This window comes from Elephantulus edwardii, unplaced genomic scaffold, assembly GCF_000299155.1.
Source record: "Elephantulus edwardii isolate Elephantulus edwardi_28Jun2011 unplaced genomic scaffold, EleEdw1.0 scaffold00001, whole genome shotgun sequence".
Taxonomy (NCBI): domain Eukaryota; kingdom Metazoa; phylum Chordata; class Mammalia; order Macroscelidea; family Macroscelididae; genus Elephantulus; species Elephantulus edwardii.
Genome location: NW_006399751.1, coordinates 48,539,158 through 48,554,300, shown reverse-complemented (window position 1 = coordinate 48,554,300; position 15,143 = coordinate 48,539,158). Strand labels below are relative to the sequence as shown.

Here is a 15,143-nt window from a genome sequence, read left to right as displayed (position 1 = left end):
TTAGGTAATAATTTACAAAATTGTTACTCCTTTTTCTTGTGCAGGCCCAGGAGTAGTCTATAAACTTTCATTATGAGGTTCTTGCCTGAGTTGATATTACCAAGTGTTTTTTCCCAGTCAGTAGGTTTTCTTAAAGTGTGACTACCTTACATTTACTTTCCACCATCCTTTTGTTAGTTTGACACACTGTGGTAGCTTATGTATTTTTATGATGCTGGAAGCTATGCCATTAGTATTTCAAACACCAGTAGGAACTTTCAGACTAAGATTAGGAAGAAAGGTGTAGTGACCCAATTGTAAAAATTAACCAATGAAAACCTCATGTATCACAATGGAATGTATCAAGCTAAAATATTAGTCCCCTAATGGTTCCAAATGTGGACAGTGTTGGTGGAGCTCCCAGTTGTAAAACAGGTTTAGAAGCAGGAGTAGCATCCAATTCCTCAACCACATGTCTCTGGAAACTCTATGAACTTGGAGAAATGACAATAATTATGGAAAGGCTAATTACATCCTTTGTTCATAGAGTTGCTATGAGTTGTGCTCGACTCGAGGGCAATCAACAATAACAACAACAGAAGCTGCACAATAGTCACAATGATATAGTCAAACATAGCAGTGATCATGAATATAGCACAGGACAGGGTGGTGTTTTGATCCGTTATACATAGCTCTCCGTGAATCAGAGGTGACTTGAAGACAGCTGAAAGAAACAGCATCAGCCATTCGCATATCTCCTACTCTCTACTCACATTCTGATCATAGACTGTGGAACTATGTTTTTCTTTTCTCTTAGGATGAGTTCTGCTATTGATTCCCCTGATAGGAGAAAATGGGAACAAATGAATACTGAGATTTAAAACAGGGCAAAGAGGCAAAAGGATAAAAAAGGACAAAAAGGATCAGGGAAAGAATTGGAATTTAAGGCCCCAGGTCTTATAAAACTTGAACTAAGAAATAGGCGGTAGCTGTCAAATTGAAATAAATTTTTAATTCAAAGAACTTAGATATTCAAAACATGAGTGTGTAAAGGTTTGAACTAAAAAATACCAACGTTCTTGTCTTTGCTAAATTGTCAGGCCCTAGAAGCTCCCTTCATCTCTAAACTTTGGCTTAGAAGGTTCTGATTAGGACACTTAGCATCAAACAGGAATTTTGTCCTTAGTAAAATAGTCTTGAAAGCTAATTGATGAGTGTTTCATAGTTTTGTCAAATACCATAATGGTTACCCATTATGTACAATGTTTGGATGAGCTTCCAGATTGATTCATGCTGGGAAGCCGGAGTGGCAACCACTTCCTAAACTAGATGCCTTTGGGAACTCTACAAAACTCTCTAAACGCTATAAATTTACAGAATGATAGAATAGAGCTCATTTCTTTTGTTCAAAGCTTACTCTGAGTAGTATTCAACTTGATGACACTTTGTTGTTGTTATGTGCTGTCGAGTCACCTGTGACTCATAGTGACCCTATGCACAACAGCTCTAATCCCTGCTCTGTCCTGTGCCAGCCTCACTGTCTCCGACACACCCACCCCTCTTTCTCCAGTTACTGAATCAGTCCACCTCATAGAGGGCCTTCCCCTCCTGCACTGTCCCTCCACCCTCCGAAACATGATGTCCTTCTCTAAGGATTGGTCCCTTCTTGCAACATGTCCCAAGTATGTCAGATGAAGCTTCAGAATCCTTGCCTCCAAGGAGCCACCTGGTTTAACCCTTTCCAGGATGAATCTGTTTGTTTTCCTAGCAGTCCATGGTACTCGCAATACTCCTCTCCAGCACCATAGCTCAAAGGCATCAATAAAATTGTCCAGCTCTCTGATGCACAGTAATTAATGACAACACTTACCCACTGCTAAATGAGACTAGTGCTGTTATATCTGGAGGAACATTATCCCACTTTGTATATCACTCTTTGTTAATGTGCTGTATGAATTTCCTAGGTTTGCTGTGATGCTGAGCCTTGTGCCATTGGGGTATCAAATACCAGAATGGTTTCCCAATGTGGACAGTGTTTGGTGGAGCTCCCAGTTGTAAGACAGGTTTGGAAACAGGAGTGGCATCCACTTCCTAAACCACATGCCTCTGGAAACTCTATGAACTGGAAGAAATGACGATAGTTATGGAAAGGCATTAGGTCTTTTGTTTATAGAGTCACTATCTTAGCTGAAAGCAGAGAATACCAGAGGAATATCTATTTGTGTTTCATTGACCATGCAAAGGTGTTTGACTGTGTGGATCATAACAAACTGTGGCTGAGTCTGAGAAGAATGGGAATCCCATAACACTTGATCATTCTAATGCGAAACCTATACTTGGACCAGGAGGCAGTCATCAGAACAGAGCAAGGGAACACTGCATAGTTCAAAATTGGGAAGGGCGTACGCCAGGGATGCATCCTATCTCCATACCTTTTCAACCTATATGCAGAACAGATTATCTGGGAGGCTGGGCTCTATGAAGAGAAATGTGGGGGTCAAGATTGGCGGATGATCTATCAACAATCTGCGTTATGCAAATGATACAACCCTGCTTGCTGAAAGTGAGGAGGACCTGAAGCACCTGCTGCAGAGGGTCAAGGACTGCAGCCTCCAATATGGATTGAGGCTCAATGTCAAGAAGACAAAGATTCTCACCACTGGACCAAATGACAGCATCAGGATGGATGGTGAAGAGATTGAGATTGTACGCAGCTTTAGTTTGCTTGGCTCCACAGTCAACACTCTTGGCACCAGTAGCCAGGATATAAAAAGGCGCATTGCCATGGGAAAGTCTGCTGTTAGGGACCTCTCCAAAGTACTGAAGGGCAATGGTGTCTCTCTGAAGACTAAGGTGCGTCTGATACAGGCCATGGTCTTCGCAGTCACTTGTTATGCATCAGAGAGTTAGACAATGACTAAGGAGGATAGAAGGAGAATTGATGCCTTTGAGCTGTGGTGCTGGAGAAGAGTATTGAGAGTACCATGGACTGCTAGGAAAACAAACAGATTCATCCTGGAAAGGGTTAAACTGAGTGGCTCCTTGGAGTCAAGGATTCTGAAGCTTTGTCTAACATACTTTGGACATGTTGTGAGGAGAGACCGGTCTTTGGAGAAGGACATCATGCTTGGGAGGGTGGATGGACAGCGCAGGAGGGGAAGGCCCTCTATGAGGTGGATTGATTCAGTGACTGTGGTAATCAGATTGGGTGTGTCAGAAGCAGTGTGCTTGGCACAGGACAGAGTAGAGTTTAGAGCTGTCGTACATAGGGTCGCTATGAGTCACAAGCGACTCGACGGCACATAACAACAACAACAACATGAGTTGTGCTCGACACAATTTCCTTCCCAGTCCCAGGAAATACAGTATTCTTTGCTTGCTAGTGTCTTCCTGGAACCACCTGAGCTTTCTCTGGACTTTGAATGCTGTCAGCTTTGTCTAATTATCAGGGTGACTTGATTATGTTTCTAGCCCAGCATCTAGTCTTCTTCCCATGTATATTGAACAAGATGGCAATCACCCTGTTGTCCTACAACCATGCAGACTCTTTCCGTCTTTGCCAACACAGAATCCCTTCAGGCTGACTATGTCTCAAGGAGCCTGAGCATCCTATTCTAAAACCTTATCTTCTCACAGTCTTTTTTCTTCTACCAAACACAGTTCTCTTACTGATAGTTAAAGACTTGTCTCTGAAAAATGCATTCCTAGTTCCTAATTAGCTGTTTGAGTCAAGACCCTATTCCTCCCATGCCAGGTGTGAACTTGGCATATAGTGTCTATTCTCACCAGTTAGACATTAAAACATCACTGAACACAGTATCTGTAAGCTTCTGAAAAACTGAAATTCAATTAAACTTCCTAATAAATGGGGAGGTGATATTTCACATGTAAATGGCATCTGCATCATCAGTTCCTCAGCCTGCTTTCTTTTGAGGCATCAGTTATCTCGAGAAGAACGCCTGTGGTTGTCATAGCTGTCTTGCAGAGTGGAAATTTCCTTTCTGGACCGAGTTCTGTGGTCTCCAATATTTAACCTATAATTAGTACATCCTCCAGAGGATTTTCTCATCTTGAAATAGAGGTCTTTTTGTTAGTCAGGCTTCTGTTTGATGATGATAGGAACCACGGGGCAGATCTGTGTGTCACAGGACAGGAAAATGTTTGCTCTAATAAGAAACGTTTGAATATTCTCTGCCAACAAGACCACTTAAAATCTATGCTGCAGACCCACAAGAAAACAACAAAATGTATAAAAGAATGAATACTTAAAGCCAAAAAATGCAGTTGAGCAGAACTCTCAAATTTTTCATCTGGATTTGGACCGATATGTGAAATAAGATTGCTCACCCTCGTTTTTTTTTTTTTTTTTAAAGTTATTTTCTCAGCAAGCTCACCAGTATTTTAGAGTTCTGCCTTTTCAGCTCTTTTTCAAGCATGTGTTTGTCATCAGTAAATATTTGTCCACGAGCTCCCCCTTGCAAGCATCTGGTTCTTTAGTTGTGAAATGGCAGTTTACAACCACAAGAATGGTAGTGTCTCAACAGCATTATTATTTTCTGGGAAGCAGAGATGTAGAGGCACAACACAAAAGCCAGGTTTTACTTATTGCTAAGAAATATCCTGTCCCCTCACTTTTTTCCACCTGTTTTTAGTAGAAGCTGGGCTGGGAGTTTGCAGCACATAGGTGCAACAACCTATGTTTAATGTGATGACATTAATGGATTCTGAGAATTCATTTTCAGCCAAGAAAGCACTAGAATTTCAAATTAAGCATTGGATTGACTTCTTTCAAGGCTAGACTTTTCTTTTTCATCTGGTACTTTTCCAGCATATGTAAGCCACCTATTATTATCTCATAAATTTAGACTCTTACATACATAGTTATTTTACATTTCCTACTTTTACTCTTTTTCTCTTATCATAGAGACAACCACACCTACACCTAGTTGGTTTTTTTAAAAAACTATTTTAAAAATCTGACAAAGAAATAATTATTTATAACTTTGGGGGAAAAACTAGTATCCTTAAATCTAATATTTGTTAGCTTATTTCTTTTCCCTCAGAAGAAAATGAGGAAAAAATTGAGATCTAACCAGTTGCTGCTGAGGCTATGACCCCCCCATATGAATCAGAGTAGAATTATGGTCAGAGGGTTTTCAGTGGCTTATATCTTTGGAGGGAGCTCTAGTGGACTACTGGGTAAAACTGCACTGCTAACCCAAAGGTGGGCAGTTGGAATCCACCAGCTGCTCAGCGGGAGGGGGATGGGCAATCACCCCCTGTGTGATTCACAGTCTGAAAATCTGCTGCAGGGTGGGCTGTGCATGGGTTCTGACCTGATGGCAGTGAGTGAGTACTTTGGTTTGGTTGGTTGGTTTTGAAAGTAGATTTTGGGGCTCTCTTCTCAGGAACCTCTGAGTACACTCAAATCTCCAACCTTCTCGTTAACATTGAGTTTCAGTTAGCAGCTGAGCATGTTGGTAACCTGAGCGCCCCACCCCCACCCCCCAAGGACTCCAGAATTAAGATCAGAGAATATATTTCCCTGGGAGGGGACACTGCTGAACACTAGCATACAGATGGCTCAGCTGTTCTGACAATGAGGAGCCGAAGGGAGATCTCTGCTGCCCGTTCTACCGAGAGAGGCGCTCGCTGCTTTTTTACAAGCCCCAGGGTGTTTTGTGTTTGGCACACAAAACAGTCTGTGATCAAGTGAATCTGGAAACAGATTTAAACACAACTTGAACTGTTTCTATGCCCCAGAATTTCCAAGAATCTTTACTATCACTTGTATGTGTTATGAAATTCCAAACTTACTTAGTTTGGTGTATGACTGACTTTTTTTTTCAAACTTCTTTGACCAGGAATGTACTACTCCTCATCACCCTCTGCCCCTAGTGGGACAATTCATGTGCTTGGTGTTTCACCCAACTCATCTCCTGCTAGTTGGTGTCTGTCCCCTAGAGTATGACACTTTACCCATTCTCTCATAAAAACCACTCAATTTTTGGCTGGGAAAAGATATTTTACATCTGGAATAGATAATTCCTGCTTTGTTGAACAACCCCTAAGACATGTATTTTATATCTATCAGTTTAGAGGAATAAATCTTTCTTTTAAAAGGGCATGAAAGCTGCCAGAAGTTTAAGGATTTCAGCAATCAATTCTGTCTTCATACAAAAATTTTCATCTGGAAAAGGAGATTCCTCTTTCCTTATGTTTCCATAAATTGATGAATGTACAAGCCTAAAAAATTAAGAATTTCTAGTGCCAAATGCAAAGTCTTCAGTAATAAACAATATACTCTTGTGAATGTTGTTAAAACAAATAAATATTTTTGCACACACAAAGGAGGCCATTTAGGAGCTCAAGGTGAATGTTCTGGTGACATCCAAAGCAGCTGTCTCCACAGTTTGCCTGGTCCTACTTCTTGCCTCACTGGTGTGGTTTCCCAACCTTGAAATGCCTTCTATCTCTTTTCTACCAGTTTGGTTCTAAAGCTTCTCTCGAGACATAGTTCAGTACTTATCAGTTTCAGGAAGCCTTCCCTGGCTAGAACATCCCTACCTCTCCCACCTAAGTACTAATTTGCATGTTATAGTTGTATAGTTACTATCAGAACAGGGAGTTTTGGTGTCCTAGTGGTTAAGGATTTGCATGCCCCCCAAAATAGGTGGTTCAAATCCACTTGATGGTCCCAAAGGAGAAAATGAGCAATATTCACCCATGTGATTTACACTGAAAACTTCTTGGAGGGTCAATTTGGAGTCTGTTCTGACTTGACAGCAGCAAGTTGGTGCTATTTTGATATGGTTTTTTGTTTGTTTGTTTTTACTTATCTATTTTTTTTCTGTGTATTTGTTTTACATTAACAAACAACTTAGAGAACAGAGTAGGATAAGTTCTCTTGATACAGAGTCAGAAATTGGTCTCCTCACTGTCGGAATCACCTTTTAAAAGAAGGGATCCTCATTGTACCTTTGAAATTCTATGCTTTTTTATTTTCATTTTTAAAATACTAAATATATAATCAAACACTAGCTTTTGCTACTTCCTATGTTTCTTTTGCCCTTCCTTTGTTCTGATTAGATTGTACACCACTGAGGAAAAGGGTCATGCTTTTAAATTATTTTGGTTAAACATTGTGCTATATAATAAATATTTGAATAAACATGAAAAAAAGAACCACCACCAATCTTTGATATCTAGCAATGTTTGACTGATAGCCATATTTTTCTATGTAGGACTATATCCTTATTTCCTTCATTTATCAGTAAAATAGTAATTCCATTTTGAGCTGCCTCTTTGCTCTCCATGAGAGAAAAGTTTCCAAGAGTGTCTGTAACAAGGCTACATGAGCACATGCTGAAGGTCTTTTTGCCCTTCTAAAAAAATCCTCCAATGCAGTTAGGCAAGTCACAGCTCTGCTTAGCATTCTTCCCATACACGTTCACTTTCAGTTTGCTGATCCGACAGCAGGAGTTCATCCCACTCAGTCCTGCTGAGGAAATGAGCAGCTCCTCTTGACCATTGCTTCTAGAGTGGATTGCCCATCCTCTTTAGATTTTGAAACCTCAAGAGATAACAGGTTCCCTTGTGAGTTCCTCCCTTGTCTATTTGTTTTCATTTATTAATTAGATCTCATTCCCCACCCCTCTCCCCTTCTGTGGTCTGGAGGAGCCCTGGTGGCAGAATGGGTTAAGTGTTGGACTGCTAGCAGAAAGGTCAGCCATGGAAAAGCGTTAGCCTCTCTTCAGGAGAAAGATGAGGCTGAATACTCTCCTGAAGACTCCTAGCCTTGGAAACCCTATCACAGCAGGTCTGCTCTGTCCTGTAGCATTATTATAAGTCAGAACTGACTCAGTAGTAGGGTTTTCTGTGGTCTGAAGAAACACTGGTTTCTTACCAGATCTTACAACTGTGTTGGCAGCCTTGCATACCTACTAGGTGCTATACTGTAAAATGAGCTATAGCATCTTTAATTACATCCCAAGATTCCCGTGTTGTTCTTAAGTATTGTCCTGTCAACCACAAATCTTAGTGACCCTATGAAAAAGAGATCTGAACCTTGTGCCTCTTTTTAATCTCTATCACGATAGCTCAAACCCATTATTGTAGTCACTTTGTCAATTCATCTTATTGAGAGTCTTCCTCTCTTTCTCTGACCCTCCACTTTCCCCAGTATAATGTCTTTTTGAAAGCCTTGGCCTCGCCTAATAACACGTCCAAAGTATGTGAGATAAAGTTCCACGATTCTTGCATCTAAGTAGCACTCTGTTTGCCCTTCCTACAAGACAGATTTGTTTGTTGTTTTGGCAGTCCATGCCATACTCAATAATCTTCTCCAACATCACTATTCAAATGCATCAATTATTCTTAAGTCATCCTTATTCATTGTTCAATTTTCAGATGCACAGGAAGTGACTAAAAATACCCTAGCTTACAGCAGACTCACTTTAGTCTTTAAACTGATATCCTTGCTCTTCCATCCTTTAAAGAGGTTGTTGAGCTAAGATTTTTTTTCAATGCAACACATCTTTTGAGATCTTGATTCCTATTATCATGGGCATTGATTGTGGATCCAAGCAAAATAAAATCATTGAAAAATTCAATCTTTTCTCCATCTATCATAATGTTGCCTATTGGTCCAGTGGTGACGATTTTTGTTTTCTTGATGTTGAGATATAATCCGCATGGAAGGCTGTATCTTTTTTTTTTTAATCTCCTGCAATGAGTGCTTTAAGTCTTCTTTATTTTCTGCAAGCAAGATTATGTCATCTGCACAACCCAGGTTGTTGATGAGTCTTCCTCCAAACTCAATACCATATTCTTTTTCGTATAGTCCTACAACCGGAATAGTTATGGAGAAAGGATATGGTCTTGGTGTACATTTTTCCTGATTTTAAACTTGTATAATGGTTTATTTTCATTAATTTTGGGGTATGAATTACCTGATGTCTCTCAACCTCTACTCATGGAACTTTAATTATTGAAGTGCCAGGACTCTGTTTTTAGGCTTAAGATGGAATATTGTCCCAAGGCACCAATTAAGAATAAAAACAGAGGCTACTGTAGCCCATGTTCTCATTAATATGCTCTCAATTATATCTATATAATTTTTATTTTATATTGGTTTGCTTACAAAGTTCATACACATTGTGTTTCACACTATTCTTCATTCACATTGTGTTTCATACAATCATTCCCGTGCATTATGTTTTATAAAATTAATCACCATCGGACTATGCCCATCATTACCCTGTCTTTTCAGGTCCCTGATGGAGCAAAAGACTGGAGAGCATTATGCTGAGTGAACTAACTCAGTCTTATAAGGACAAATACTGCATAAGACCATTATTGTAAAAAAAAAAAAAGTAGATGGATAACTAGTAAAACATGTATGGGGACCCAAAGAGGGAAAGGGTGGGAATGGAGGGGAGAGGATGGGTAGGGGCGAAATAAATTCTTTATTAGTTGCTACACTCCCCACCATCAGTCTCAGCCTCATGAGTTTACTCATCTGAAGTGTTAGCACTTGGACCTCTTGCTCACTCTTCATTTTTCACTGAACAGTCATATAAAACTCTTAACTAGTCAATGCAACAAACCAGGAAGAGAGTGATAGTATACTAATAGTTAAAGGAAGAAGAGAAAGGAAAGAATGAGGGAGAAATATGACCTTGGGAAACTTCTTGAGCAAAGCTTTTTCCTGTATTTTGGGGGGGGGGGAATTCTTCAATACAGGTGTGTTTATTTGGTTCTAAGAAATAGATAATCACATCATCTGCCCAAGATCCCTGGGCAGGCTTAACTGTGGGATTCAGTGGTTCCTTCGTGCCCACTCCTATTCCCAGTCTCTCCTACAGCCCCCAGGGTGCGAGGGACCATCATGCTCATGTTCAGGAGGAGCTCTCAGGGGACTGGCACTCATTTTCTTCTGGGAAGTTTTGTGCATCATCCCTTAAGCTGGGAGTAGAGGTCATGCACCTGTTTTACTGTTGATATTGCCACCTCTTGGGTTCCTTACCCCTCTCCCCCGACCCCCGGGATGCTTTGGAAAACATAGTTACTGGCATTTACTTTCATTTGATAGTCACACATGCAGATGAGTATACATGGAGCCTAGAGCAGATTGCAGATGTAAAGACACGAGTGCAGTTCGGTGGTTTTTAGTTTTTTGGTTTTTATTTTTAGCGTAAGAACAATTTTTTTTGTAAGAAAAATAATAGATTAGACAAAAGGCCCCTGAACCTATAAAAATCAAATTATTTCTTCCCATGTCAAGACAAGGGCGGAATTTATAGCCCTACAGACAGCAGATAATTTAGGTTCTGTTGGTTTTTCTAGCTGAAGGGGCCCGGGTCCAGTAGATAGGGAAGCCTTGGAATCAACTCTGAAGCATACTGACTGAGACATTTACTGGATATCCTCTCAGGACTAGAAGATGAGGGATGTGAAGGTTTAGAGTGCAGATGATGTGGACATAAAGCTTTTATGCAAACCCAGGGATTGAGGATTGTTTAAGGAGCTCTGCTTAAACATTCAGAAAAGATATGCAAACTGAGGTGAGATTTTTTTTTCACTTGTCAATGAAATGCAGTTTATGAATTCTCTTGTGTTTCAGGAGTTTGCTGGCCTGTCACTAATGGGAAAAGTTCATTGCATGTAGTGGGTAGAATGATATCCTGTATTTATCCTAAGCCACTAGTGTGAGCTTGAGACTGGTAGCTTATAAGAGCAGATGTTGAAATTTCTTCCTTCTGCCAAAGGCGGCGACTCTGAGTGGAAATGCTAACAAAAGTGTATACATCAGATTCCGTTTCACCAAAAATGTCCTTGTGTCAAAATCATCTTTAATAACCCAGAGCGGCAGAGAAACACCTCAAATCATTGTTTGCTTTGAAAGGACATTGAATATGAAACAGGAAGTGGTTACCCGCCCCCGGCTGTTTTAACCACTTGACCACAGAGGATTTTAAATACAACTTGATTTTCACTATTTAAAGTGAACTTTTTGTTCTCTGTTTGCATAACTCTATTTCTATTCATCGGAATTACATTGCAGTTACTTCCCTGCTCTCAGGTTTCACTGCTTCTTCAGAAGACGCTACAAATCAAAGTGCTTGCTTTCTCTCCATTGGCTTCCTTGTGATTGCTCTCTTACCTTGCAAACTCTAAAATATATCTCCCTCAAATAATGAAACATCTCACAGTTTAAGTTTTAATTGAGGTGACAATATTTAATTCTATTCATTTCTAAGACAAAGTAAATAGCCAAGTCAACTTTACTGAAAACATTTGTCTGTAATGAAAATTCAGATAGAAAATGAAATTTATTTTTACTTTCAGTCTTAAGTACTTTAAAAAGTAGAAATGGTCCCTTTTTTCAATATTTACTTAAAGTATACTGAAAGATGGTGTTTTGTTGAGTTCATCTAGCAGAGAAGAGATTTCCCCCTTGCCCAATTTTGAGGTATACTATTAATAAAGAAAGAACTGTGTAAGGTGGATGATCAGGTTTTATAAGTGAGCTTGCTTGCCTCCTCTTCCATTCATAGAATGGCTGCATCTCTATGACAATACTTTGGCTGTTTTGTTGGTTTTTACAAACAGGTGTCTTATTAAGGACTTTGAGAAGCGACCTTCCGTCACACAGCTACTCGACCACCCGTTTATTAAAGGAGTGCCTGGAAAGGTTTTAGTACTGCAAAAACAACTGGCCAAGGTCCTCCAAGACCAGAAGCACTTAAACTCAGTGGTTAAAACCAGGTACTGTCCTCTTCATCTTCTTGCTGCCTCCCTGATTCTTCACTGAAACAGCATGCCATATGTTTTGATTTGCCTGGCATTGTTATTGCTAATTGTCACACCCCTGCATTCCAGAGAGTTTAATTTGCATTGTATTAAGTGCTCCATTCCCAGTGGATGATAACAAGAGAGCAACAGAAACAAGCTGCCCATTTGTGCTTTTATGGTTAATTTTTCTCAACCTTAGCTGAATTATCTCTGCTTTCACGTTTGCTTAGCTCTAGTAAATTTAAAACAAAACAAAAAACCCAACAGATATATACACATTTATATTGAATACAAATGTGTATGTATTACCCCTAAAGCTTGCCATAAGAAGGCAGCTGTAGAGAGAGTGTGTGAAAATACTTTAATTGACCATTGCAGACTGCAGGACAGAATTCTAGGTTATTAAGTGATTTCAGAAAGAATTCTTTAAATACTGAAGTTGTCTCCTTTAATGTGCTCTTATACAGTTTTTTCTTTAATCAGAAAAAAATTAGAGGCAATTCAGTATTTTTAAATGAGTTCCTACCTTCTACCCATTCACATATTGTTTTTGCTATCTTTTTAAAAGTAACAAGTTTACATTTTTATTTTAAAGATAGATCTTTATAAATGAATGTTTCTTTTCAATGGTAATTGTTTTTTTCTGTCGTGGTCTATGAAAAAATACATCTTTGGTTTCTGTCCAGAGGGTGGCAGAATTTCTCTTTCAAAAAATTTTTTTTAAATGCAAATAAACCTACTTCCCCTGCTCAGCAATTACTTGCTTGCATAACACTGGCCAGGCTGCAGATAAGCTCTAGTTCATTATTATTAAAAGACCATTCAAAGTACCAGAGGTGAAGAGAAGATAATATCACAAGTTCTGGAATTAATCGTGTATTCTGCAGGAAATTGTTTACAAGTCAAAAAGCCAAATACTGGCATTGGAACACTTGGAGCTGGATGCTTAGTGTCAAGGTGACTGTACCTTGCTGATTTCTTACCTCCAACCAACTTCCTCTTTGGAGAGCTCACATTTCCCCCTTCTTTCTTTTTTCATTGCCATTTCCATTTCTTCAGATTGTTATGTAGCATAGGGAAATTCCGTGCTTTATGCCTTTTTGAAGCAGTGGGAGTTTATAGTTAAGCCCTAGGAACTTCAGTTCTTTTTTTCTGGCTTGCTTTTGTTACTTAACTTGCCCACGGCTACTGCCAAAAAAGTAAAACAAAACGAACACCAAGCAAGACATAAATATTTCTTTAACATCTGACAATCTTATCGTCTGTCTCCTTCCTCTATGTCTTCACAGAGCTGAGGTCTCTGACAGGGTAATTTCTGAGACTTAGTTTATAAAGTTTTCCAGCCTTTTACATTTGCCCAGGTTTCCCCTTCAAAAATCTCTCTCCTTTTACCAGAGAAAGTCACAACAGTAGGCTCTCACTTCTTTTCTGTCCTTTCTTTTTCTCGGCTCCTTTTATGTCCAACATCTCCTTTGGTGGCAAAGGCTCCTCACAGGGCCTTTGCCATTTTCAGTTTCACTCAGCAGTTTGTGTTTCTTTGAACAGTAATTAAAAAACAAACCCCAAAAGACCAGCCTCAAAACTAGGTATCAAAACTTTAAACAGTCATGTACCTAGAATGTGGGAAATAAATTCCAAATGAAGCACAATGCAATGTAATTGACTCTTTAATTCTCACATATTGCACACTATGACTTTCTCTTAGCAGCCGTTCAGGAGTTAGGTGCTGTTCAGGTGGTACCAGAGACATGACTTAGCCTCCTCAGAAAAAACAAGCCTCAAATATTGTTTTATGCTGGTAACTCAGTATATTTAAAGTTGGCAATCTTCGAGTTAAGGTGGAGTAAAAACCAAAAACTGAAGTGAAGGTATTAATGAACGAGGCCATTACATATATATATTTCTTTTGGGGATGGGGTTGAATAATTATGGTCACAATAGACAGTATAGTGCAGTGATTAAAACCATTGGCTCTACCAGGTTTGAATTTCAGCTCAGACATGTATTGCACAAGTTACTTAACCTTTGTGTACCTTGGTTTCTTCCTCTAGAAAATGGAGGTGTTCGAAGGTTAAGTTAGTCAATAAAATGCTTAGAATTATGCTTGATACAATTAACTCTGAAGAAGCCCTGTGGCCTTGATGTGTAAATTCCTGTGTTATTTGCTGGCTATACAATATTTTGTAAAGAAACAATACTGAGGTACCAATGAATATAATTATATATATTTCTGCATTCATAGTCTAATTTATTTATGTATTCTTCCAAGAAACATTTATATGCATATATGTGTTAGGCACTATGATGAACACAGAGACTACAAAGACAAAGCAGATACAATTCCTGATAAAAAGTTACTAGTCAGGTGTGTGACACAGCCAAGGATCAGATGAGAATGTATCAGCATGCTAAAGGGACACCTGGGATAAAAGAGCCCCTGAGAAATGTACCTGAACCCACGTGGGCCTGGGATGCTTGGGGAAGACCTCCTGGAGTTGATAGAGGAAAGGTTCTCAAACTACTCTGAAGAGCAAATAGATAATTAGGCAAATTGTATTCCAAGTAGGGAGGACAGAATGAGCAGAAGACGTATAAACAGAAGGATAGAGAGAACTTGGAAAATTATGTGAACAAGAAGTTGGCATGACCAGAGTGTAGCCTGGGACAGATGGGATGCCGGGAAGACAAGGCTTGGCAGAGGCCTCATCATGATGGGCCCAAAGAACTTAGATTGTTTCTTAAGCCCTAGGGAACTTCTGAAGAGTTTCAAGCAAGAAAGTGTCCCAGGAAAGTCACTCTGATTGCAATAAGAAAAACAAAGGGAGAGGGCAAAACCAGAGGCAGAAGCATGAGTGAACCAGTCATAGCAATTAGAAATGGTGAAACACTTTACGATAATGAGTCAGCCTATGTCTAATTGCCTGCGTGAACGAACAGCTGTCTCCTTTGCCACGAAACCAGAAAATCAGAATGGTATCCGGTTACCATTACTGAACATTTTGATCAAAGATTCTGCAGAGTAATCATAATCAAAAGGAGAGGAAAATATGGAATAGAACCTCAAATTCTTGTGGAATTCAGATTTTCTGAAGCCATTGAGGCTGAACAATCCCTCAAATTTATTGCCCCAAGGAAATCTTTGAATTTTATGCTGAAACAATTCCATAAGTCACCTTTAAACCAAATATTTGTTTAGATTAAGTAAGAAAGAATACCTGCATTTGTGTTATTTTAGAGAATTATGTATATGTGATGGAATGAAATACAATAACTCCAAGTTTAGATAAGACATTAAGAAGTAATGAGTATATGTTAATGATGGTGGAACACTTTAGAAAAGGATATTGGAACAATTTGAAGAATGTAAC

The 15,143-nt window shown here is 39.3% G+C and overlaps 1 protein-coding gene across 1 annotated transcript in view; it reads left to right on the top strand.

Annotated features, from left to right (window-relative positions):
• Nucleotides 1-15,143, top strand: part of MYO3B (myosin IIIB) — a 642,969-nt gene that overhangs the window by 219,581 nt on the left and 408,245 nt on the right. Inside the window, exon 9 of the mRNA XM_006878970.1 lies at nt 11,593-11,748. Within this exon, the coding sequence (XP_006879032.1) occupies nt 11,593-11,748 (156 nt within the window). The remainder of the gene's footprint in view (nt 1-11,592; nt 11,749-15,143) is intronic.